The sequence below is a fragment of the Armigeres subalbatus genome, chromosome 2 (assembly GCF_024139115.2).
Source record: "Armigeres subalbatus isolate Guangzhou_Male chromosome 2, GZ_Asu_2, whole genome shotgun sequence".
Classification (NCBI taxonomy): domain Eukaryota; kingdom Metazoa; phylum Arthropoda; class Insecta; order Diptera; family Culicidae; genus Armigeres; species Armigeres subalbatus.
In genome coordinates this window covers 251,679,311-251,706,168 of record NC_085140.1, presented here as the reverse complement: position 1 = coordinate 251,706,168, position 26,858 = coordinate 251,679,311, and the positions used below count along the sequence as shown (strand labels likewise).

General features: G+C 42.2%; 2 protein-coding genes across 2 annotated transcripts; both read right to left on the bottom strand.

Moving 5' to 3' along the window:
- Positions 1-2,414: 2,414 nt before the first annotated feature.
- Positions 2,415-3,782, bottom strand: LOC134209691 (uncharacterized). Its single transcript, XM_062685702.1, has one exon. It carries the CDS (start codon positions 3,780-3,782, stop codon positions 2,415-2,417), a length of 1,368 nt encoding a protein of 455 aa, XP_062541686.1.
- A 595-nt stretch (positions 3,783-4,377) lies between these two features.
- Positions 4,378-8,404, bottom strand: LOC134209690 (uncharacterized). The gene is made up of 3 exons (XM_062685701.1): positions 8,201-8,404; positions 4,483-8,071; positions 4,378-4,385 (listed from the first exon to the last, which is right to left on the bottom strand). Exons 1-3 carry the CDS (start codon positions 8,402-8,404, stop codon positions 4,378-4,380), a joined length of 3,801 nt encoding a protein of 1,266 aa, XP_062541685.1.
- Positions 8,405-26,858: the final 18,454 nt, after the last annotated feature.

The window sequence follows — 26,858 nt, the reverse complement described above, 5'->3', positions numbered from 1 at the left end:
CGGACAGTCATCCGGTGAAAATGGTTCTCAACAAAGATCCGACGGGTACAAGAAGGCGAGGTGCACAGCGGGCAAGGTGGATCGATCAGGCGGAGGACGATTTGCGGACCCTCCGCAGACTGCGTGGTTGGCGATGTGCAGCCATGGATCGAGCTGAATGGAGAAGACTTTTATGTATTGTACAGGCTACTCCGGCCTTAGTCGCGTGAGCCAATTTGTTTGCGATTTCGAAGGAATGCATCACGGCTTAGTTTTTCATGCCAAATTGTATCGTGTTACTCATCTGCCAAAAAATCGTTTCTCTTCTAAATGCGTTTAAAACCAATTTTGGAGCAATTTTATATTTGAACAAGCAAGAGTATCCATTGTTCTATGCGCACGAATAATTACGAACTGTAAATGGATTATTATTGTTCTAGAGTTTTGGCACTTCCTCATTTTGCTTTAGCTTTTAAAATTAAATAACTTGGGTTAGTGTCTGGCCAAATGATGTATTTATAGTATTTCTAGCACTAGCGGTAAAAAAGCCGTAACTAACAAGACAAGGTTTATCTTTACCGACTTCTCCCCATCGAAATAAAAGGTACAAGATGCGGGTTTGTTTGCACTTTATTACTTCAGGACGAAGAATTACATTGTTATCTGGCGTTCTGATATAACCGAAAAATCGTTGAGAAACTTTCGGATGTTCTAGGTCATCCAAACTGTTCTGGAGAACATATGTGATCAAAAGACATAAATTGATCGAGTTTTGAATAAACGTAAACTATTTCAGGGTATCCAAAACGCCCTGTAGTTCAGAACATGTGATATACCCGATCAACCAAGCCTTGAATGACGTATTCGTGCATAGTTGAACATCTTAACAGGTACATTGAGCCGATAAGATTTCACTCATTACTTTTACACGAAACTATAGGCATTTTAGTTTCTCCAAAACATCATTGAGTTCAAATCAGTTCAGAACATGTGATCTATCCGATCAATCAAGTCCTGGACGATGTATCCATGCATCGTTGAACATCCCAGCAGATCCATTTAGCAGATAGTATTTCACTCATCATTATTACAAGCTACTACAGGCCTTTTCGGTCCTTGAGTTCAGAACATGTGAACACTTAATTCTTTTACAAGCTACAGTGGACCCTCCATGAGTTGATGTTCTAAGGAACGATCGAGTCGTTGGAACAAATGATGCCATACAAAAATATTTTCACGGTTACTGTACAGTAATTAGCGAAACAATTCGAATTTAAGCGGACTGTATTCCACGATCTTCTCAACAGTTTTGCTTCCTCTTCGCTGCGGATAATTCGTCACCCTTTTGCCAACTTCTCGTTCAATTTAACTCCCCTTTAACGCAGGTACACACACGGCTAATTGATTGGCTATTTCTTCCACTGCAAGAAGCAACAAACGAACAACTTCGTGGGAAAGGTAAACCGCTCGCGACGAGATTTTATTTCAACTGTTGTTGTTTATTATGTGTTGCGCATAAACATACTGGCGGAAGGGTTGCCAGTTGCACTAATTCAACTATTTACAATATATGTTTTGCGCACTATGGGAAATCGATGACCAAAATTCAGTATAAATAATTTACTTAATTCTACGATTAGTGGACTTAAAGATAAGGTTAATTATTTACAAATTCATGTTAATCTATGTACAAATTCAATTTTCATTTCCAGGATTTTCTTCTTTTCAGGTTTTCAGGATTCCGTGAAGTATTGAACATCCCGGCCGCCAAATGAAAATACCCAATACCTTCATCGGCTGCCGTATCTCCTTCCACATGGTACAGGTCTTCGCGAAGCGATGTGGGATCGATATCCTGGAGGTGGTTCTGGTGAAAGAAAAATCCTGTACGATAGGGTTGGAGCTATGGAACGAATGGGATACTCAACTTGTGTTAAACCCCGTGCCGTGAGATCGCTATGCGAATCTACGCGGCAAAGGCTTTGTTCCATGCGGAACCCTGTTGTCTCTGGAATTGTTGCTTGTTTTCGGCGCTACGTCCTTCCCGCGAGGGATTGGTCCGCTACTCACGGCGATTGTACCCGGCGCCAAGTACAACACGATGAATGCAGCGATTTTCCCTGGAGGAGGCGTTTAGGTCGAATAGGATGTGCTGGTGTAGGTGTAGATGGTCCTGGAGCTGCAACGAACGACGGCTGAATATTCAGGGGTTGCGATTGACGACAAAATACTTAACTTGCGTCAAGTCTTAGCCACAAGATTTTCATCTACGTGGCAAAAACTTGTTTTTTTTTACTAAAGATGTTCCAGGAACAGTGCTCGTTTTCCCCGAGTTAGGGCCAAACTGAAGTCTGGCGGTCATTCACGATGATCGGCTTCCGTAGAAGATGCCGATTGGTGATTGAAGGCAGGATCGAGCGGGCGTACTCGAACTCTCACCGGATCAATTTCCGTTGGAAGTAGACACAACTTAGATATTGCACGATCTGACGTCCCGAAGCTTGTGCGTACTGTTGCCACTCGAACCAGACCATCGTGGCCAGGTCTAATTGCCAAAATCCGACCAAGTGACCACTTCTGCGGCGGGAGCTTCTCGTCCTGAGTGCAACGATCGATCCAACCATGACGTTGTCCAGTTCTTCTGTCCAACGGTAGCGTTTCTGCAGCGTTAGCAAGTACTCGCTATGCCAACGGTTCCAAAATTGGCGTGTCACTTTCTGCACCCTTCGCCATCTGGATAGTCGATTCTCTGGAACCTCAGATAGGTCAGGCTCCGGGGCTGCATTCAGTGGTCTACCCGCCAAGAAATGTCCCGGTGTAAGGGCAAGTTGATCATCCGGACTGTTCGGTAACGGTGTAATTGGCCGCGAGTTTAGCTGAGCTTCGACTTGGATCAACGCAGTACTGAACTCCGACTCAGTGAAGTGTGCGTTTCCAATTATCTTACGGAGCAGATTCTTGGTGGACTTCACGCAGGCTTCCCATATTCCTCCAAAATTAGGAGACCGTGGAGGGATGAAGTGGAAGTGAACTCCATCTTCAGCGAATGTATTGCTTACTGCTTCTCGGTGTTGCTGGGTCACGAATCTGCGTCGAAGTTCTTCCAACTCTCGGTGAGCACCGACGAATGTCTGCGCGTTATCGCAGTAGACGTTGGAGGGCTTGCCACGACGACCGATGAACCGACGTAGACATGCAATGAATGCTTCCGTTGTGAGGCTGTCGACCAGTTCCAAATGAACGGCCTTTGTAACGAGGCAGACAAATACTGCGATGTATCCCTTAACCAGTACGGTTCGTCGGGTGTTCGCTGTTCGAACGTAAACAGGCCCCGCGTAGTCGATTCCAACGTTTTGGAACGGGTACGCTTGATGCACTCGTACAGCGGGAAGATCACCCATCAACTGCTGCAGAGGGGATGGTCTCATTCTTGTGCAGGTGAAGCAATCATGGTAAATCTTACGGACCAGATTCCGGCCGCCAAGAGGCCAAAATCTTCGGCGAAGCGTGGGTAACACTAGTTCAGGTCCACCGTGATGCGTTTTAAGGTGCGTCTGCCTGGCTATAAGGATGGTGAGCCGATGTTTTGGTGGCAGGACAATAGGGTGCTTCACATCTACCGCAATGTGCGCATTGTGTAGCCGGCCGCCAAGACGAATAAGACCATCAACCAGACGCGGGTGGAGAAATCTAAGCTTGGATCGGCGGTCTACTTGTTGGTTGTCGGCCAGACGTCGGTATTCGGAAACGAAATGCTGCTGCTGAACCCTTTTAACTAACCGCTGGGCTGCCCTTCTACGCATAGTTGTCCCATGTTAGTTTTTGTGGATTTTGACTTTTCACCATAGAGCAGTCTATTTTGATGTATACTTTTAGAAAACTCTAACAGATTTCGAACTTTGTTCGGAAAATCATTGAAAACAACACCAAGTCTATTTGTCCCATTCCCTAATTTATACGCATAATTGTCTCGCGGTGATTAAATTCATCATTAAGTCGGATTCTGTTACTTTAAGGAGCAACACACATTAAAATAGCATTTTCTGTTTAGATCTTGCAATCTTAGCCTGTTGCACTGGTTTAATGGGGGCAATTTGTACAATACTCATTCTTAGCGACATAATCACTTCAACCACGTGGCAGGTTTACTTCCATAGATAAAGCATGTGGAGACATATGTCAATCGCAGTAGTCATTTACGAAATCATGCATTGAACGGGGCTGATATGCGTAGAAACCACAAAACAAGTGCTCTATTTCTCGGCATAACTGTCCCGCCAAACTATTTTCATGATCATTGTCGCAAATTCTATTTGTGAGTGAAAAATAAGAATGATTTCAATAAAATTAAGACTTCTGAATGGTGCTGTGATGTAATAATCTTATATTGCATTTTGGTTATACGCCTGCAATGAAAATTAGTGTTCAATTTCAAATGCCATTTTCTCATTTGTCGTTTTTTGAATTTGGTACAAGCATGCGTAGAACGGCAGTGGAGTGTACTGTCGATTTCTTCCGGCATTAGAGGTCCACTTTGCGCTTGCTGTCCTTGTGCCTTTCGCCGAATGTTTCCAACGAAACGATGACACCACGAAGAGATACGAAGAAGGCGACTGAGGCTGGAGTAGCGATCGATGATGTCGGCGTCTTCTACGACGACTGGAAGTGCGACAACCTTGCGTCTTCCCATCTCGAAAGCGGCCACTGGTGCGAACGACGATTGTGGCCATTCTTCTTCAGCTTTCGTTAACCAAGGTGCGCCATGCCACCATAGCGAATTGTCGAGGAGAACGTCGAGCGTAGTGCCACGGGAGATTAGATCAGCGGGATTGTCTCCGGAGGCAACATGGTGCCAGCAGGCATGTGCGGTCAGCTCCTGTATTTCAGCTACGCGGTTTGCGACGTAAACTTCCCAGGTCGACGGCGTTGCTGCAAGCCAGTTCAGGACGATCGTCGAATCAGACCAGAGATAAACCTTGCTGTTGATATCGACGCTTCTAGAGAACTTCGTGAGGAGATGGGCCAGTAGGAGCGCAGCACACAGCTCAAGTCTCGGTATAGATTGGCTCCCAAGCGGAGCGACCTTCGATTTTGCGGTGACGAGGTGTACTGTGACGATACCGTCTGTCAAAACTGATCGGAGATAAAGGCAAGCTCCGTAGGCATCTAGCGAAGCGTCACAAAAACCGTGAATCTCCAGACGGGCATTCGTTTCGACGATTTGTCGAGGAATTTTCAGTTGGCTGAGGAGGTGTATGCTCTGTTGAAGTTCTGACCAAGTCCGTGCGAACCCAGCTGGCACTTCGATGTCCCAGTCCAGTTCCAGCTTCCACAACATCTGCAGCAATATTTTCAACTTGACGATGAACGGACCGATCAAACCCGGCGGATCAAGCAGGCTACTGATAAACGAAAGTATAATGCGTTTTGTCAACCGTTTGCCGCCGACCCACTTCCGTTGCTTGAAGGAGAGAAGGTCCGTAGAAGGCTCCCAACGAAGCCCCAAAGCTGTCACGAAACTTTCCCGATCCAGTTCGAGAATAGTTTCTGTTTCACGGAGGTCAACGGGAATGGTGTCCAGGATCTCTTGGCTATTCGACGACCATTGACGAAGCGACATACCAGCTGCATTCATGATACGAATCAGCTGCTCACACACGACGATCAGATCCGAAATATTGTCTGCCCCAGTGAGCAGATTGTCGACGTAGAAATCGTTGCGAACGACTGGTGCGGCCAGTGGGAAGCGAGATTCTTCATCATCGGCGAGCTTCTGCAATGTGCGAGCCGCCAGAAACGGAGCGCTATTGGTACCGTACGTAACGGTGAGAAGTTGGAATGTCGTAAGTGGCGAATCCTTGTCGCCACGCCAGAGGATGCGTAGTAGTGGTTGATCGCTTGGATGCACCAGAATCTGTCGAAACATCTTCTCTATGTCGGCAGACACGACAAAACGGTACATGCGAAAACGTAAAACCAAACACACGAGTTCGTCTTGGATAGTAGGCCCAGCGATCAGTACGTCGTTGAGTGAAAGTCCGGTTCTTGACCGGCAGGAAGCATCGAATACCGTGCGCAGTTTTGTAGTCGTGCTCTCCGGTTTCATCACCGCGTGATGAGGCAAAACGTACTGGGGCTTCACGTCAAGTTCTTCGGCGGTAACCGCTCGCATATGTCCCAACGACACATACTGCTGGATGAATCGAAAATACATCGCCTTCTTCTCCGGGTCCCTCGACAGGGATCTTTCCAGAGCGTAGAAGCGACGGGTGGCGTTGTAGTGGTTGCTATCCAGTTGCCAAAGAAGTTCTTCCCGTTTTGGAAGCTTTACTACGTATCGCCCGTCCGGATTGCGTGTGGTGTTCTCGACAAAGTGCTTTTCGCAGAACCGCTCGGAAGGCGACCACCCTTTGGTGTCGTGCAGTTCTTCCAGGGACCAGAAACGATGTACGAGTTCTTCGAGCGTGGACTCGGTGCTGAAATGGCAGGTTCGTGGATCCGAATGATCATGGTTGAACAGTGTGCAGCCGCCCGAAACGACCCAGCCAAATTCTGTCCGCTGCAGCGTCGGCAGCTTGTCACCGATCGTGATGGAACCGTAGCGTAGTAAGCGGAAGAAGTGTGTGCTACCCAGAATGACATCGATGTCGCCAGGTATCGCAAACGTTGGATCTGCCAAATCCACATGATCCGGGACAGACCAATTTCGAAGATCGGTGGCGGTTTGTGGTAACCGCACCGTGATGGTTGGTAGAACGAGGGCATTTGCCTTCACTGCAAACGGAGAAACTCGAGAAGAAAGAGCAGCAACGACTTGATGTGTGACCGATGTCGTGGCACCTCCGATACCACACACTCGAATGGGAACCGGCAGTCGTAGACGAGGAAGCTTCAAGCGGTCGCACAGCCTCTGTGCGATGAAGTCATGCTGGGATGCACTATCCAGCAGACAACGAGCAGTGTAAACAGCGCCCTTGCTGTCACGAATGTTGACTAGCGCAGTCGGAAGAAAGACGACACTGGAGGTCGCGGTGTCGGTGGAAGCTACACAGGCCACATGTGGGTTTCCGGATTGGGAACATTCTCCGGAGGAAGTCGGAGCAGGAGGAGCAGAAACAGATACACTAGATTCCCCTCTAGCTTCCATCGGGGTGTTTCTCTGAGCGGAGTTAGCGACGTGAAGAATCGTGTGATGTCGCTGCTGGCAACGATGACAACCTTGCGCTGGACAGTCCCTTGCGAAGTGAGACGTAGAGCGCAAACAATTCAAGCACAGATTGTGCTGCCTCACAACGTTGATGCTCCCCTTAAAGTCGGGCTTCTGGAACATGGGACAGTGATAGAGGAAGTGGGGTGCAACACACTGCATGCAACACTTCCTGAAAGCAGACGCCGACGACAAAGGCAGTGGTTGCGAAGATACCGTCACCGATGAAATCGTAACTGGATACGATGCCGATTTCTGAACTTTTGGCCTCCGGTCCCGGAATGATGTTGGTTCTAGAGATGCAGCTCGTAGAACTCGAGCGTGATTTTGCAGAAAGTTCACCATCAACACATACGATGGCATTCCCTCGACTTCCTCATTTCCTTGCTTAGTGGCGATCATTCCAAGTACAGCAGCGACGTTCTCGGAATCCATCTTGGCACAATGGCACTCCCAGGTGCGAAGCGTCCAGGCAGGTGGATAGCAAATATAGATAATCGAGCTCCATTTATCTGCTGGCTCACCAAGAGACTTGAGCACAGAGATTTGTTGCTCGAACCGGTCGACCAAACCAAGCAGCTTGTCGGCAGACTCCTTTTTCATGAACGGAACTTCAAAAAGCATCCGGATGTGACATTTGATCAGCTGCCGCTTATTCTCGTACCTCAGCCGTAGGGTTCTCCAGGCATCCCTATACCCCTGCTCGGATGTTTTGATCGGCTCCAGCAGACGTGCAGCTTCACCCTGAACGGATCCCTTCAGATACTGGAGTTTTTCGACCGAGCCAATGTCCGTGCGGGAGCCTACAGCTGAATCAAACAAATCTCGGAAAGCGCACCAGTCTTCAAGCTTCCCGGAGAACTTGGGAAGGTTCAGCTCCGGAAGCTTTACACAGCGGGAAGGTTGATTCGAATGGGCGGAGGAATTCATGGGCACTCACATTTTGTTTATATAAAATGCACGGAGGGAATAATAACGTGCATCGAATTTTAATCGCTCAGATTTAAGACTCACCGGATTCTCCTCTTCTCTAGGTAAAGCCTCATACTCAGCTGCGGAGCGATGAAACAGCTCATATAGTGATTCCAGCTTTTCTGACCACGCCTGGACATGCCCTGGTGGCGGTTTCTCCTTATCGAAATCCTTCTTGTAGGACTCCAACAACGCTACAGACTCAATAATTCCACCCATCCTTTTCTTCAGCACTTCCTCCGACATTTTTGCCACTACTTTTGCACTTTTCCAATTTTCCCGGTTTCGCAAAGTTTTCGTCCAAACACAATTTTGACCAACGCGAGTCCACTTTACTCAGTGTGCGGACACGAAAAGCAACACTTCGTAAACTACGTTCCAACCGTAGCGCTCCACACAAACACTCACGGCGACAACAATCTCTTGCTTCGGGCTCGTCGTGTCACACGCACTGAGTGGCTATTTTCTGTGATGGCGAAATTGCACTGCGGTCACTACCGGGAAAATGGTTTCTTCGCTATTCAATTGCAATTAATTGCCTCTTCAACGGCTTCCTTCGCCACTTCGACGGCCTTTGTGCACTTTTTGTTCACTTTCGCTCACCAAATCCGGCTCGATCCGGACCAAATTATGTACAGTAATTAGCGAAACAATTCGAATTTAAGCGGACTGTATTCCACGATCTTCTCAACAGTTTTGCTTCCTCTTCGCTGCGGATAATTCGTCACCCTTTTGCCAACTTCTCGTTCAATTTAACTCCCCTTTAACGCAGGTACACACACGGCTAATTGATTGGCTATTTCTTCCACTGCAAGAAGCAACAAACGAACAACTTCGTGGGAAAGGTAAACCGCTCGCGAGGAGATTTTATTTCAACTGTTGTTGTTTATTATGTGTTGCGCATAAACATACTGGCGGAAGGGTTGCCAGTTGCACTAATTCAACTATTTACAATATATGTTTTGCGCACTATGGGAAATCGATGACCAAAATTCAGTATAAATAATTTACTTAATTCTACGATTAGTGGACTTAAAGATAAGGTTAATTATTTACAAATTCATGTTAATCTATGTACAAATTCAATTTTCATTTCCAGGTTTTTTCCTTTTCAGGTTTTAAGGATTCCGTGAAGTATTGAACAGTTACTTTGATAGTCTTTTCGAACAATTTGCCAATAATTTCTGTTCCACATCTCAATACCGACTTCATTACATCTCTTCAAAACGTCATGGATCTCAGGTCATTTCACTACCGAATTCTCAAAACGGCTTTGTCCTATCCAACGATCCAACCTATGAATGATGTAAATGAAACCATTTAGCTTATATGACTTCAATCATCACTTGTTCTAGCCATTGCAGGCCTTTACGGTTGGCTAAAATACTCTGGAAGTCGTATTGTTTTATGTAATCATCCAAGTCCGTCATACGCCTAAACAAAAAAAAGTCCGCAGCTAAATTTCTCGACACAAACACCTCCTTAGTTATTGTGCATCTAATAGATATCTTGATCTTAACTCAAAACCATTTTGGATGACCTTGGACATCTTCTTCTTCTTCTTCTTCTTCTTCTTCTTCTTTTGCTATGGCTCTACATTCCAACTGGAACTTGGCCGGCTTTTCAACTTAGTATTCTATTAGCATTTCCTCAGTTATTAATTGAAAGCTTTTCTATGCCCGCCATTGCATGAGTATGTATCTTGTGAGCCAAGTAGAAAGGGAACGCTATGCCCAGGGAATCTAGAATGTTTCCCAAACGATAATATTCTAGACCGGACCGGATCTAACCGTGAACACCTCGTATTCCAGAAAATTGTGTTTACATTATTCCTGATGGATATATTATGTTTATGCCAAAGACATTGCAAAAACTTTGATTGATTGACCTGGTAGATACCTTGAGCTGAACTCGAGAATGTTTTGGAGTACCTTGAACATCTCAAATTTAGGAGAATCGAGTTTGTATGGTGCGCACATGCTTATTGAACCATGTTGGGTACATATCGCTGTTGAGGACATTGCATGAAGCCTTGGTTGTCCGTCAGATACTTTGGGTTGAACTTGGGAACGTTTTGGAATACCTTGACCATCATTGAGAAAACTGGATTTAAATGATGCGCATGTGCCTATTGGATTGGGTATATGACGATGATGATGACTTTGCATAAGCCTTGGTTGATTTGGTAGATACCGTAAGCTGAATTCTAAAACGTTTTGGAGAACCTTGAGCATCTCGTATTTCAGAAAACTGATCACTGTCTCAACGATCAAGATGACTAAACTTGATTGAGTGTTCAGATTTATTAAACAATGTGGTATAGGATCCAAATATTTCAGATTCATCTACAAGCTGTCAGAAGCAAAATATGTCCAAGGTTTTGGATAGCTAGGTCTTCAGGCTATAGTCAAACTTGACCTCCAATATTTTTCCTGGGTAGCCGACATCCTGATGAACATTTTTGCTGAAGAAACTGGGGACCTAGCTCTCTTCGGTAGTTTTTCACAGCCAATCTCAAATGCTGGGCATTTATGACCCATCCGTCCCGAAAGGGTTAAGGAGCTCAAATATTTTCAAATTTATTGCTATGTTATCAACGGATACCACCTTATCTTAGGGAACGTTCATAAATTACGTCACGCGGAGGAGAGGGAGAGAGAGGGTTTCTAAAAGTGTGACTACTCATATCAATTTATATGAAATTTCATACAAAAAGTGGGACAATTAATGGAGGAGGGATTGACAATGGTTAATTTTTCGTAACATCATTTATGGACGTTCCCTTGATGCACTCCTTACTTGTCAGGAACCTCAACCAGTCACCATTGATGATAAATATATATTTCCTATGTCTTTTCACTAACCCTTGCCACCCACTAGCATGTTCACGTGGTTTATGGACAGTCCTTTAGCATTTAAAAATGTTAGAACCTGAAAATCTCACATTTTACCAGCAAAAATCATTTTTACTAAAATTTTAGCTCAAAAAAATCGTCTAAGAAAATTATTCCGATTTTGTCACTGTTCCGATTTTATCAACTGAAACTCACGGACCGTGTTGATAAAAACGGAACATACCTGTATAGCGTTTGCACTGGATGTATTAGTTGTGGTGGTTTAGGAATCATTTAACGATGCTGCAAGTTCCAAGAGCCACTGTCTTTAGAATGCTATGGAGGTTATGAGATAGTTCCATAAACATTCTGAATAGTCGAAAAACACTTTCAATGTGAAAGTATAATTTTTAGTTCATCTATTCACTTTTGTTTTAAAGAAAATCGTCAAGAAAATTTCGTCAAAAAAAATTATAGCTGAGACTCGGTGGTGCCCACCTCGGAAAGCGTTACAAAAAATGCTATGATCTAGTAGAAAAAAAAAGTTGAGAGCAAAGCTTTACCAAAACTTTTGGACTTATTCAGTTTAGTACAGGTATGCCACATTTTCGACGATTGAGAAAATCATATGGCGTAAAGCTCACGGTTGGGGTCATGTATCGATTAAAGCTCAGGGTAAATACCTTCAGGCATACAAGATTAGCTTCCATTTCGGTCTGGCGTGGTTTGATTGAAATGATTGTTAGGGATATTTTCATCACCGTTATCGTATAATCTCTTGTCCTCCTCCAAAGGGGACGGGTGCTAGAATAAAAAAACTTTATCGTGGTAGGAGTTGCTTTGTCGACGGATCATTCACCATTTGATATCAACGTAGCTTTGATGTCAGCGTATTAAAGTTGGAAGATATCACAGTTTTAAAGATATTATTTGTATAATACGAGACTGCTCACCAGAATATGCACGTTTGCTTTGCATTCTCCTAGGTGGTAATGCATGGGATTAGAAAGTATAAGAGTAGAAAACGGAAAGTTTTAAATTTTCATGTATTTGTAAATTAGTCTGGCTTCGAATCTCGAATAAATGTTATCAAATGTGCCATTATGACTAGGAGCATGAATTAGGATCTTGATGAGTCCAACCAATCCTATTTATAACCGCACGAATAGCTTCCCAAGAATTGCGCTTCTGATGTAGCAATGTTGAATTTTCATCCGATCCAGAAACGTCTGAATGCCTCGCCGATAAATTTTCTACCGCTAAGTGAAATTTAATATTGCACTTCATCCAATCAGCCAATGAATTCCAAATTAAATTGCTTTCAATTTTCGCCATTTTATCATCTCCAGCGCTGCCTCTTTCTAGAATCGTTTTCGGATAGAGAAAAAACTAGATTCGGCAGCTAAACTGCGGAACGTCGCCGATCGGCATGAACAAAGTGCAATTAGCTGTAAGAGTTTTTTTTCTCCTCATCAGCTCTGCCCACATGGATTGCAGATCTCACTTTACGCCTGCCAGCCAATGACAAACGGAAGTGGCGGTAAAGGTCGAACAGTTCCGGAGCTATTTCATTCGCTTCTTCGATTGCAATCGTCGTTTCGCAGTCCGGTTGGGTGTAGTGTAGTGTATCGAAATTCCATACGTTGCCACCGTCGTCATTATAAGAACGACTATGAAAACGACTGAAATGGACCGTTTTATCGATGTTCAGGGAAAACTATAATAATATAATAGCTTTTAAACGTGATTATTATACACATACTAAGATTTAGAATGTACCCAACTGGAACTAGTACAACGTTCTTTCATCTACAGACCACCATATATGGCACGCAGCACTTTTCCTCTAAAGTCCCAAACGAGCATGGTCTAGGTCTCGTGTCCGTCCGTGTACAGATATGATGAGCGTTTTGTCAATCGTGGCGAGTCTCATAAGAAATCAATGGATAGCACCACTATGGGAACCAAAATCAATGTTTACCACCACTAAAGGAACAATGTACCCATTAGCTGTTGATGTTATATAACATCAATCTTATTTTTGTTATCAAATTTATTAGTTTATCTATTGGCTGGGATACTAAAGCTGATTTAAAAAAATATTTTCTCTTGAGGATCTGCTAATACCTTCACTTTTGATACCCTTACCGTTACCTTTAGGCTTAAATATTAACAAACGAAAAAAAAAACGCTCAAGATTATCAAATTAGGTGTACCGGAAAGTTATTTACGTCGCAGACAATTAGCACTAGAACCAATTGAACGAATGGAGAATATTGATCAAACAGGTGGAAAGAAATAGGTACTCTGAAGATGCCAATTAATTTACGGAAACGAAGAAAACAACTTGAAATATATCAATTTTAAATAGAATCTTGCCCAAAGAAAATTGAAAATAGCTCAAGTATGCGATAGCAATGTTTCGCCAAAATCCAGCCCACCTGACGCTGCGCATCGTCTGATGAACCAAAATTAACATCTGATGACTAACTACTTGACCTGTTTTCGTCCATTAATGGAGCGGAAAAGCACCCTCCAGGAATAATCGAAGCTTGCAACAGTTTCCCTGTTTCACTCAAGTGTTTTGCTGGGCCAGGCTCTCTCGATATAATTCCAGCCTCCGCGTTATGTTTTATTTAATCCGTTTCTGCTAGATTAGAAATATGAGATTGTCTGGCATCAGAAGCCATTCGATGATCGGTCGGTCGGCTGCTTTGAGCATCAGCACATTTGCATCTTCCGCTCGCTATAGCGCGCTATTGGCATTTGGAACGGTCTGATTCGACAGAAACCAACCAATAATGTTCTGGTGAATTGCAACCCAGAAGAAGCATATCGCATGACGGTGCGGCAACACTCGATACGGCTAGCCAACGCCTCCGACAATCGGTGGTCGCCATCACGGCTGAACCGCATCGACGAGCATTATTTCGAAATAATCATCTTGAGACGTGCTGCACGTGTTCGTTTCCATCTTGTCGAGTGCCCAGCTAATCTCGGTCAACACCAAGCCATGCATCCGGAAACACACTGAACTATTAAAGTGCAATTAAGCAAATCAGCACTTTCGGCCTCATCTAATGGTTATTGTTATTATCATTGTGTGTGCTTTTACGATAATTGGATGCTGTTTGCAGATCTTCCGACTGTGATTCTTTATTTTGTTGTATTTTGTCACAGCTTTCTAATTGCAAAGAAACATTAATAAACAGATTTCCATTTAGCTGGGAAGTGGATTTTACTAACAGAAGTTTTCCACCGTTTCCCTTTAAGCAGAAAAAAATCTTGACATGGGAACAGTGGAAAATAATCTATCTATGGAAAATTGTTTTGGGCTACTCGGAATTTTCCAAAATAAATTTGTCTAAGGATGGATGCTTAGGAAGTCATAACAAGTTTCAACAGAACTGTTATTTTTCTGTATTGGGGTCCTATCACCAATCCGGGTAGAAACGCCGGACTAGCAGCACTTTTTTACGTTGTGCACATATCTATATTGTAACGGCTCGCGTGACGAAACTCAAGAGTGTTTCGAAGCTGCAATTTCAAACGCTTCATAATTTGGGCAGGCAAAAAAGGCGTTACATTTTTGTAATGTTTTTTAGTCCGACTGCGATCTAGCCCTGGATAAAACCAACACCACGCGAATCGTTAGCAATAATTTTATTTCTATGCTCAACCCTCTCCAGATTTCTCCCAAATTGATTAATTGTATCAATAAATCACAAAAGCGCGATTACATCCTTTTGTGATAATAGATACTGGGCAGATGATAGCAAAATCTCTGCCATTTCAAAAGCGACCAGCAAGTGAGCCAGATAGGAAAGTTAGAGTTGAAGATTATTTTGTGAGTTAGCCAGTTTATTACTGAAGGTAATTTATATTGCTAATGGTCATAGTGACAAATGCTAATTAAAGGTGTTTTGGTCAAAAGACCAAAACCTTCGCAAGAAGGTCTTTATTTCGGACAGGTGTTCCGTGGCCGATTTTCGACATTGTCGCCTCGCCAAGCTTACGGCTGGCCATTGACAAGTCCGTTGGCGATCGCACGTGTGCTGTGCAAACTGCAGCAGCGAGGAGCGTGGTGTTATTCCGTACGGGCCCCAGTAATTGCCCGGGACCAGTGAAGCCAGCCTTAATCCGGCGATTAGCAGCTCCCACGTGCCCACCCGGCGCGTTCCTTCACCGGCGTTGTCGCGCTAGCCCCGCTACAAACCCATCGTGTAGTGCGAAGAGTGGAGTGCCACGAGTTAACCTCTGTGCCGTCGTGCGTTCTCGTGGGCCGTAAGTCTCCGTTTATCATTCCGTCGATTTCATCAGCGGTTCTCAGACCGACCGGCCAATCACTAAGCCACCGAACAGCGAGCCCACCGCATGTAACCAGGGCAGTGGTTCCCAAACCGACGGGCCATTCTACATTTCCCGCTAAGGCGACCTCGTCGCAGCAAATCTCGACGGTGGTTCCCAAACCCACCGCCACGGCGCCTCGCAGCGACCCCATCGCATCCAACGGGCCATTACACGCCACCTTCGTCCACCGGCCGGCGTAGCGCAATCCGGCATCAGCAGCAGCAGCAGTAAGCAACCTAGGTTGCTAAGTAAGGTCAGACCAATTAGTATATAAGGATCTAAACATTGTACCCACACACAACTAACCCATTCGTACAATATACCGTACCGTATCCTTCCGTTACATCAGATAATTAGTTGTATACCAATTGTGAACAACCGGTGACATCAATTGATTTGGTTTGGGAGTTTTTGGGATTGGTTCCGCGATCGTTAGACCCGCCCTGGGTGAGTTAGTCCGGGTAAATCTTGAACGTGCGTGTCCGCATCACGCTGAAAGGCGTGTTGGCGCTTAAGCGGATTACGTTATTACCGACTTATTTTAGGGTTTTGGTCAGCTTTGTCCGCACTAGCAGAGCAGTATTGGTAGGCTCAAGTTCCGTTTAAGTTGGTAGTCGAGATTCACTATTCTGCTAGTCCCGAATCCGTCGTACAGGGTACCCACGGACCAGACGTATCGAAAGCTTTGGTTAGTATCGTTTTGTTTCGTTTCGGGGAGCTGAGTTCGGTGGTAAGTATCCTGTTACAATATTAGAAAACCAGAGAAAATTATAAAATGTCATTTCCTTTTGATTATGCCAAATCCATTGAAATATTCGATAACTAGTTAAAATCGTTAGTTTGTTTTTCATGTTTCTGCAGGTAGTATTCAGTTTTAAATGTTTTGAATTTTGATTTTATATCGCCTTGAATATGCTTAGAACATATATTATCGTTATAATAGTTTTATAAATTTTATAAGTCATATTTTTGTTAGGGTAACCGTACCCATAGTGGAGATAGCACCAATAGTGGAGGTAGTGGGGTTTTAATGAGATTTATCATATTTATACACTTTATGATGGTTTCAGTTGATGTGTCGTGCTGTGAATATCCTGTTAAATGCATGAAAACAATTATTTTCCTTATCAAAATTGACTCCCTTGCACCTATAGTGGTGCAACTGTACCAATAGTGGCGAGTCTCATAAGAAACCAATGGATAGCACCACTATGGGAACCAAAATTAATTTTTACCACCACTAAAGGAACAGTGTACCCATAGTGGTGCAAGCAATACTTTGCAATTGTTGATGTTAAATAACATCTATCTAATTTTGTTTGCACGTTTATTAGATTATCTATTGACAAAGACTTCAAAGCTGAAAGTTAACCATAATTATCAATTTTTAAAAAATATTTTCTTTTGTGGAGCTACTAGTACCTCCACTATTGGTACCGTTACCCTATTTAAAAATAATTCAGATTTTTTTTATTCGATTATCATCCTGAACAGACCTCTACCGACGGGGCGACGATCCCCGCCGGTGAGCCGCGCGGCGGCACTGGATTTTCGGGTATATCAATTAAAACACTATATCATCGGTTCGGTCGTACAAATACTTAAGACTCTTTATCAACTTACATTTAACTTATAGCTAACCCTAGATTTTTTTATGTATACAGGTTATCCGACTTGTCAATATCCCCAACTCAGCCATCTTGGATTTTTGTATGGAATTTATGCTCGTTTGTTTACGTTTTGCACTGAAAATGTTTGTTTCCTCCGCGCCCTGTTGCCGGGCGCAAAACTCTTTTCTAGTGCGGGTCGATGCCAAGATAAACTGACTCCGCATAAAAGATTGTGACGAATCCCCCTGAAGGAATTCAAGTTGTTGGGGTCGTCACAATCCTTTTTATGTTTATACTCTTTATTGTACTTTGTATTAGTAAAGTAACTTTTCCCTGCTCTGTAGTTTATTATCTATTATTTGATTTTACACTGTCATGGCTACACGAGTGGTGTTTTTGTATTTTTATATGTCTGAAACCATATATTTTGTCCACATCTGTCCATGTATGTAGAGAAATTGTTCTATTTATTTAGGAATACGGCATAATTAAATTGATCACCTATGTAAACAACATTTTCCCTCAAAAATTCAACTCCAATAATACCGGGTACTGGCAAATCATTTACAATCTGAAATTTAATTGGAAATATTTCGCTACCGATCAGAAGGATCCAAACGTTTTCAAAAATGTACCACTTGCGTCTTTCATACTAACTTTATCTTCATAATCAATTTGGTTCACTCCAATGAGACGTGCTATGTCTCGTCGCAGCAGATTAGAATGCGTATAATTAATTCTTTGTAGTATTTGTGGATTCTGCTCATGGTGCAATAAACGTTTTGTTTCAATACAATTAAAGGATTTTATTAAATGTCCTTGTTTTCCGTGATTATCGATACATATGTCATGCTTGTAATTCGAGTTTCTTTCATATGTTGTTATTGTTGTTTTGTTATTCGTTCGTTGTTTTTGGCTTGATTCGATTCTAATATACTAAAAATTAAGGGTATGCGATAACACACATTTTCCCAACGAAACGAAACGAAACGAAATATAGATTTATTTTTGAGACTTCGAAACAATACAAAATAAAGATCCATTTTATTCGAAATTTTTCGAAACGAAACGAAATTTTTTTTTTTAAGCGGAATTTTAATCAATTCAACATTACATATGTACGCAATTCTAATTTATTTTTTCCAAAGTCGAATAACTGCTTTGCGATCAGTACAGTTATAGTAACAGAGAGAGCAGTCTATGATGCGTGCGTTTTCGTTTTTTTTTTATCTATTGTATTTATTTGACAGGCTCAGGCGTGTATAACACTTAACGGAGCCGAGACTCTTAATGATATTTACAATCGATATCATCTTATTATCAACAGTTAGTAAGGGAAAGGGACAAAGACCAAGATACTCGTGGCGACTCAAGGTTAGATTGCGTAATTTGGTGATGGACGGGGTTGGGATTTAGGTTTGAGGTATTTCAGCTGCTCATCCGGGTATTTGACGTCATGTATGATTTGGCGTAGCGTCGTGCTCGGGTTTTGGTTCTTCAGGGAGCATCTTCCGGATGGCCAGAGCTTCATGGTACACGGAACAATAAGACAGAGACAAGAAAAAAAACTGAGAAAGAAAAAATTTAAGTATTAGACTTTGATGTCAGACGAACAAAGAAAGGCATAGATGGCCTGCATATAAACCACATCGCGATCTCCCAAAACACCTCTTAGTTCCCGGAAGGGTTGTTTACCTCGGGCCACAAGGGTATCCAATAGTTGCTCTCTTGAGGCGCCATTTTCCGTGCAATACCAAACTACGTGATCGATGTCATCGTAACCGGCTCCACACCTACATAGATTGCTATCGACCAGGTTAATTCTATAGAGATGTGCGTTTAGTGAATAGTGATTGGACATAAGCCTCGACATCGTGCGAATGAAGCCTCGGCTTAAGTCCTCACCTCTGAACCACGCTCGCGCAGAAACTTTAGGAACTATGGAAAATAGCCACCGTCCAAGTTCATTGTGTGACCAATTCATTTGCCAATTTTGAAGAGTACTCTGACGGACTAATGGGAAAAACTCGATGTTCGAGATTTGTCTATCATAAACTTCACCTTCCTGTGCGCCCACCTTTGCTAGCGAGTCCGCCTTCTCATTGCCATAGATTAGGCAATGGGACGGGACCCATACAAAGGTAATCTTGAATGATCTTTCGACCAAATCACGCATCTGCTCTCTTATGTTTGCAAGAAAGTAAGATGCGTGCTTAACAGGTTTCATCGACCGGAGTGCCTCGATAGAACTAAGACTATCCGAGAAGATGAAATAATGGTCTACGGGCTGATTGGAAATTATCCCCAAAGCGAAGTTAATTGCTGAAGTTTTCGGAAGGTGGTTGAATTTTCATTGAAAACACCGAAGCCAGTGGATCCGTTAATGCGAGAACCATCAGTGAAAAATCTGTTGTTGCAATTGACATGTCCATATTTTTCGGAAAAGATAGATGTCCATATTTTTCGGAAAAGATAGGGGGAATGGAAAGATTTCGAAGATGATCTGGTATTCCTTGAATAGCGTGTTTCATGGACAGATCGTATTCAATTGAGGAACTGTCTTTGGTGAAGTGAACTCGGGGTGGATTATAACACGGAAGACATAGATCTGACGATATGTAATTGAGGTAGACCCTTAGGAATCTTGACTGACGAATCAGTTCAAGCATATTATCGAAATTTTCTAAGACAAGTGTGTTACTTGTTCCACATTTGATCAGTATTCTAAGTGAGAGCTCCCAGTAACGGTGCTTTTAAAGGAGTGACTCCAGCAAGCACCTCCAGGCTCATGTTATGCGTTGAATGCATACAGCCAAGAGCAATACACAAACAACTATATTGAATTCGTTCCAATTTGATTAGGTGGCAATCAGCTGCTGAGAGGAAGCAGAAAGAGCCATACTCTAAAACAGAGAGAATAGTCGTTTTATATAGTTTGATGAGGTCTTCCGGGTGAGCGCCCCACCAAGTTCCGGAGATAGAACGGAGAAAATGGATCCTTTTTCGGCATTTCTCTAACAAATAATCAATATGGGTTTTCCAGGTACATTTGGAATCAAACCAGACCCCAAGGTATTTAGAAGATAAAGATTGGTTGATGTCATCTTTCAACAGCTTTAGTTTCAGTTGAGCAGGGTACCGCTTCTTAGTAAACACAACCAATTGAGTTTTTTGCGGTGAAAACTCGATCCCTAAATGCCTGGCCCAAACAGTCAGATTATCAAGGGTACTTTGCAATGGTCCTTGCAAGACAGCTGCACATGGACCTCTTAGGGAGATCACGGCATCATCGGCAAGTTGACTAAGCGTGAATTGTCCTTCCAAACAATTGTCAATATCTTTAACATAGAAATTGTAAAGCAAGGGACTTAAACATGATCCTTGGGGAAGGCCCATGTAGCTATTTCTGGAAGTTGTCAGAGTGCCGAGAGTAAAGTTCATATGTTTTACTGAAAACAAATTGTACAAGAAATTATTCAAAATAACGGGTAATCCACTACTGTGCAGATTTTCCGACAGTACTTCTATGGAGACAGAATCAAAAGCGCCCTTAATATCCAAGAAAACTGAAGCCAGTTGCTCCTTGTGCGCATAGGCCAGCTGTATATCTGAAGAGAGCAACGCTAGACAGTCATTTGTTCCTTTACCTTTTCGAAATCCAAACTGAGTATTTGAGAGTAATGCATTTTGCTCGACCCAATGGTCGATTCTTCAAAGGAAAATTTTTTCCAATAATTTTCTCATGCATGATAGCATGGCAATCGGTCGGTATGAATTGTGATTAGACGCTGGTTTCCCAGGCTTTTGAATAGCTATTACTTTTACCTGTCTCCATTCAGGTGGCATAATGTTGTACTCCATGAAACAGTTGTACAGGTCAAGTAATCGTCTTTTGCGATATCTGGGAGGTTTTTAAGAAAATTGAATTTGATGTTATCGCATCCCGGAGCAGAGTTATTCGATGAAAGAAGAGACATAGAAAGTTCCAGCATTGAGAATGGTCCACCCAAAGAACCGGGATCAGTGACTGATTCTCGAAATAGCGGTTCTGCTGGTACGGAATCTGGACAGACCTTTTTTGCGAAGTTGAATATCCATCGGTTGGAGTATTCTTCACTCTCATTGGTGAAAATGCGGTTCCGCATGTTGCGGGCCGTTTTCCAAAGTGTTGTCATTGAGGTTTCTCGTGATAGTCCCTCAACAAAACGTCGCCAGTAGCTACGTTTTTTCGCCTTGAGAAGATTTTTGAGTTTTCTTTCGAGCCTCAAATACTCTTCAAAAAGCTCGGACCTTCCATGTTTACGGAAGGCCTTGAAGGCATCAGATTTCTCAGAATACAACTTAGTACATTCATCATCCCATCCAGGAGTGGCTGGCCTTCTTATGACAGATGTACTTGGAACGCGTCGTTTCTGAGCTTCTAGTGCGCTTTTTTGAATCAACTCGGTAAGGAATCGATATTAATCCAGTGGTGGCAGAATATCAGTTGATTCAATACCAATATTTACCGCCGATGCAAATGTTTGCCAGTCAATGTTCCTCGTGAGGTCGAATGGGACCTGAACTGGCTCTGATCGTTGATAGCCATTTTTGATTGTGGTGACTATCGGCATGTGGTCACTACCATGGGGATCTTGGATTACATTCCGCGTACAATCTAATGATAGTGAATTTGAGCATAAAGTCGGATCTATTCGACTTTCTTGACCTTGAGGTCCTATTCGAGTTACTTCACCTGTGTTCAAGATATTCAAGTTGAAATCGTCGCACAAATCATAGAAAATAGGCGCTCTGTTATCGTCTCTAGTTTCGCCCCATGCAATACCATGCGCATTCATATCGCCCAATATTAAAACTGGGGATGATAGAAGAGAGACTGCGCTCCAAAGATGTCGACGACTAAGCGAGGCATTTGGAGGAATATAAACTGAAGCTATGCAAAGGTCTTTATTCTTTACATTTACTTGGCAAGCGACGATTTCCAAGCCATTTACAATTGGGATGGGAACTCTGTAAAAGGGGTGACATTTTTTGATCCCCAGAAGAACGCCACCATAGTTATCATCCCGATCTTGGCGAATAATATTAAAATCGTGGAAGTTGATTTCATGTTCAGAAGAAAGCCATGTTTCACAGAGTGCAAATATATCGCAATCGGAATTGCGAATCAAAAACTTGAACACGTCTAATTTATTTTTAAGACTATGACAGTTCCACTGCAGCACAGTGATTGTATCTTGTGTAATGGCCGTATTATCCATCGAAAGATACAATTTCTGCAAGAAGGGGCCATGAAACAGTCAATTGCTTCAGATATGTTTCTACTGTTGGTATAAAGAGGTCAATGATTGCCCTCATTGAATTTGGTATATTGAATAATTTCAAAATACGGTCCACAAGGTCCTTAAAGGATATCAATCCTCGCTTGGACGGAATTCTTCTTTTGGAAAAGCGAGTAACATTCTTTTTTTCATTGATAACCCTAGGCTGATGTTTTTTAGAAACATCAGTTTTAGGCAATGGCGGGAAAGTCTTACTACAACCTGGGTCAAAAGGGGCAGTATAGACAGACTGCTTCGGGATTTTAAATAATCCCCCATTACCATCAGATTTTGGCAAGCCTTTATGGATGATTTTTGTTTTCTTACGGCGCAATCCCGGGGAAGACGGTTTCTTCCTCTTTTCGGGCACGTGTACCTCCGCAGAATCATCCATAGTGGCTACGTCAGAGTCCGATTCGTCAATGGAAATAACATCATAAAAGTCACTAACTTGAACGGCAGCTGAAATAGCGGCCGTTGCGCTGGCAGTTGCGGATGTATCTTGCGACTTCACCATTTCCGCATACGACTGCTTGGAGCGCTGTACCAACGAGCGCTTCACTTTTTGGGTGCGCTTTTTGTACACCGGGCATTCTTGCAAACCATGGGGAGGATCCAACCCACAATAAGCACACTTTGTTACTTGTTGTTGGCAGGTCTCCTCCCGATTTCTTTCAAAACATTTGCCACAACGGGGTTTATTGTCGCAAAACTCGGCAGTATGCCCCAACTGTTTGCAGTTGGTACAATTAAAAACCCTGGGTTCAAAAAGACGCACCGGAAACAACATATCTTCGATATCTACATATTTTGGGAGTATCGAACCGGCGAACGTCACCCGAAGTGAGCCTGACTTTGAATACACTTTTTTGCCATCTACCGTGGAAGCTGAATGCAACTCCTTGCAATCCAGAATATCCACGGTAGACTTTATTGCATTCTTCAAGCGGCCTTTTCCCGCAAGTACATCCTTGCAAGTCAGGCTCGCTGCGTTTATCACGCCTTCAATCTCGACCTCCCGCGAGGGCACATAAACCAAATATTCTACATTATACAGTTGATCTTTTGTAATAGCATTTGCATCCTGATATGTAGGTGCGGTTACACGTAGTTTGTTCCGATTGATCTGATGAAAATCAGTTTTCGGAAAACGACGCGTCAAGTCACGTTTGATTCCTAGAAAATCAATACTTTTTACTTTCTGCCGAAAGTAAACAACCCAGGGACCAGGTGAGGAAGCCTGGTAAAATCGCGTGCGGACAACATTATCTTTGGGAGGCGTATCGCCTCCGTTCTCTTCATTCATCAGTTGCGGAATGAATTCAAAATTGATAAACAAAAAACCAAAAGAAAACCAAGAAAAAATAAGAAAGAAAAAAAACTTAGATCCAAATTAACTAGTTAATGTTTAGAGAAAAAAGAAAAAAAAACTTTAAAGAAAAATAATAACTTTAATTACAAAATTCAGAATTTGTTTTCTCGTATCACTCTAATTTTGTCGCACTCTAAGCAAGCCGACGGTAACTGGTGAACGACAGACAGACAGCAGCTCGACCACTGCTGTGTGCTGAGTGCAAATTGGTTACAATGCACAATGGTCCGATTCAGTTATTTAGCAGGAAAAACTATTTTCCTCCGTTTTCGTTCTATTTAGACACTTGGTGTCTTCAGTGAAGTTGTTTATAATAAAATATTGCTTCTTCGGACGAGTTCGATAGGGTGGTCCTTATCGTTTCTCAAAACTGAAATTAAACTTTTTTATTTCGGGTTTTTTGTGGATGACCTCTTCAGCAAACTTGCAGTAAACATTATTTGATGCAACTTTGCCGAAGACACCTTGTATCTAGCACATAAATTGAGTTCAGTAAATGAAATTTTCGATTTTAACCTAGGGTGGCCCCAAAAAAATCAGTTTTTCTATTCTAACTTTTTTGTTTTGAGTTTTACGAGAATGCGGTCTTCAGAAGAAATGAAGAGCAAGTGATGGTGCATATTTTTGCTGAACACATCATGTTTATAAGTCTTACCATTTAAAAGTTATATGCAATTTATACCAAAAAACTATGCAATCTTAAAATGCCTATATCTCATGGAGATGGTTCGATTAATTTTTTTTGAAGGTGTTATCTGAAAGGGCACATATATAGTAACTTTTACTGCAAAAATTACGGGAACGTATTTTTTTTAAATTGAATAAATCGACTTTGAAAATTTCTTCGAAAAAATTTAAATTTACTAGTACTTCACTATATATTAAAATTATGAGTAAATTACCTTCGGCAAAAGTTCAAATTTAAACTAAAAATACATATCCGATTATTATTATTTAATCAGACTAAGGCCGAAGTGGCCTGTGCAGTATACAAGAGTCTTCTCCATTCGGCTCGGTCCATGGCTACACGTCTCCAGCCACGCAGTCTACGGAGTAATCTTCCACCTGATCGATCCACCTTGCCCGCTGCGCACCTCGCCTTCTTGTGCCCGTCGGATCGTTGTCGAGAACCATTTTCACCGGGTTACTGTCTGACATTCTGGCTACGTGCCCGGCCCACCGCAGTCGTCCGATTTTCGCGGTGTGAACGATGGATGGTTCTCCCAGCAGCTCACCCGAGCAGAGTCGGCTATCAAAATATTATCAAAGTGATAACAAATTGAGTTTTTGATATCATAACTATAACATATTTTGATATAGAATTGCAGAGTACTCTAGCAAATATCATATTTTGATATTATTTTGATAACTGAAAATAATAAATAGAGTCACGGAGTCTCTATGAAACACCCAACACGCAAAAGTATACGCTCTCCTCCTCCATATAGTGGGTAAACTAAAATGTTCGATCGGGGGATCTATAACAATTTTTATTTTTTTCACTATTTTTGGTGCAAACTTCATAGAAATCTCATCGGCTATCAGATTTAATTCCTCAAAAATGTGTGGAAAAATGACCCCCGATTGAACGTGAAACAGGAAAACCTATACTGTGTAGTGAGTGTTTTAGAGATACTGATTTTTTGATAATAAGCCTCTTCGGACAAGGACACCGTGAGAGTTCGTATTCTATAAACCGCATGAAAACATTTTTGAGGCTGTACACTTATTAACTGAAATTAAACTCAAAAGTGACATTTCTATAATTATCGAAAAACCCTGCTCGCAGAGCAATATTACCTTTGACAAATATCGAATAATTTTGCATCGATGTCTTATTGGAATTGCTGGGTAGCACCAGCCATTTTTATGGCCGGGAGGTTTTCTAATTTTCGAACTGTCACTTTTAATTTTAATTCTCCAAATGAGACAGACCCTTAAAGAGGAGGAAGGGGTCTGTCATTTTTACGTTCTTATGAATGAAAAGTTATTTGCAAAAAAAGGTTATTGAAGGAAATCTAATATTGGGAAAGGGCGGTTGAAAAATCCAAAAAAATATCATACATAATAAAAGTACGATCCCTATCTTCTATATGAATAGAAATTATTTTCCGTCAAACGGTATATGAAGATTTTTCTTACGGATTGAAAAGATAAATTATAATATCTCCTGCACGACGATCATTCTGCAGTCTTCAAAGTGGCTTCGAACTACAAGAAGCTTATTCATTACGTCATAAGCAAGAAATCGAGATAGAATTATTTTTCTATTAAAACCAAACAGGAACTGACTTAGATATTTTTCTGATATCAAGACTTATAGCAAATAACTAAATGATAACTAATTTAGTTTGTAAATCTTGATATCGCATAACATGTGTTCAATCAAACGAGTAACTGAATAAGATATCAGTATTTTGATATCACTATATGGTTCATGAATCAAAATAATATCAAATTGAGATTTTTTTTTGTTTTTGCTCGATATAGTCATTATCATAATGAAAACTCATTATGTAAACCGTAGAAAATATGCCCAATATCAAAATAAGTTTTGTTTTGTTTTTCGTGATATCAAAAATTGTTTATTTGGATACAGCATTAAGTTCTCAACTTTTGATGTGATTACTATTAACTCGACCACAGGGTCACCAAAATTTGATATTGCAAATGAAAGTATCAAAATATCAAAATAAGTTTTCAGTTTGTTTTCATTCTCTGCTCGGGCATGCAACTCGTGGTTCATTCGCCTCCTCCACGTACCGTCCGCATCTGCACCACACCATAGATGGTACGCAGCACTTTCCTTTCGAAAAATCCGATAAAAAACTTCGCGATACTTCGATACAAAGTCGCGAAAATCGGACGACTGCGGTGGGCCGGGCACGTAGCCAGAATGTCAGACAGTAACCCGGTGAAAATGGTTCTCGACAACGATCCGACGGGCACAAGAAGGCGAGGTGCGCAGCGGGCAAGGTGGATCGATCAGGTGGAAGATTACTCCGTAGACTGCGTGGCTGGAGACGTGTAGCCATGGACCGAGCCGAATGGAGAAGACTCTTGTATACTGCACAGGCCACTTCGGCCTTAGTCTGATTAAATAATAATAATCGGATATGTATTTTTAGTTTAAATTTGAACTTTTGCCAAAGGTAATTTACTCATAATATTAATATATAGTGAAGTACTAGTAAATTTAAATTTTTTCGAAGA

What these genes read in the sequence shown, in the direction of transcription:
- LOC134209691 (XM_062685702.1), bottom strand. Translation starts at nt 3,782, where the DNA reads ATGCGTAGAAGGGCAGCCCAGCGGTTAGTTAAAAGGGTTCAGCAGCAG.
- LOC134209690 (XM_062685701.1), bottom strand. Translation starts at nt 8,404, where the DNA reads ATGTCGGAGGAAGTGCTGAAGAAAAGGATGGGTGGAATTATTGAGTCT. An exon ending in CTAGAGAAGAGGAGAATCCG is followed by an intron (nt 8,072 to 8,200) that starts GTGAGTCTTAAA and finishes CGCTGTGTAAAG; the next exon opens with CTTCCGGAGCTGAACCTTCC.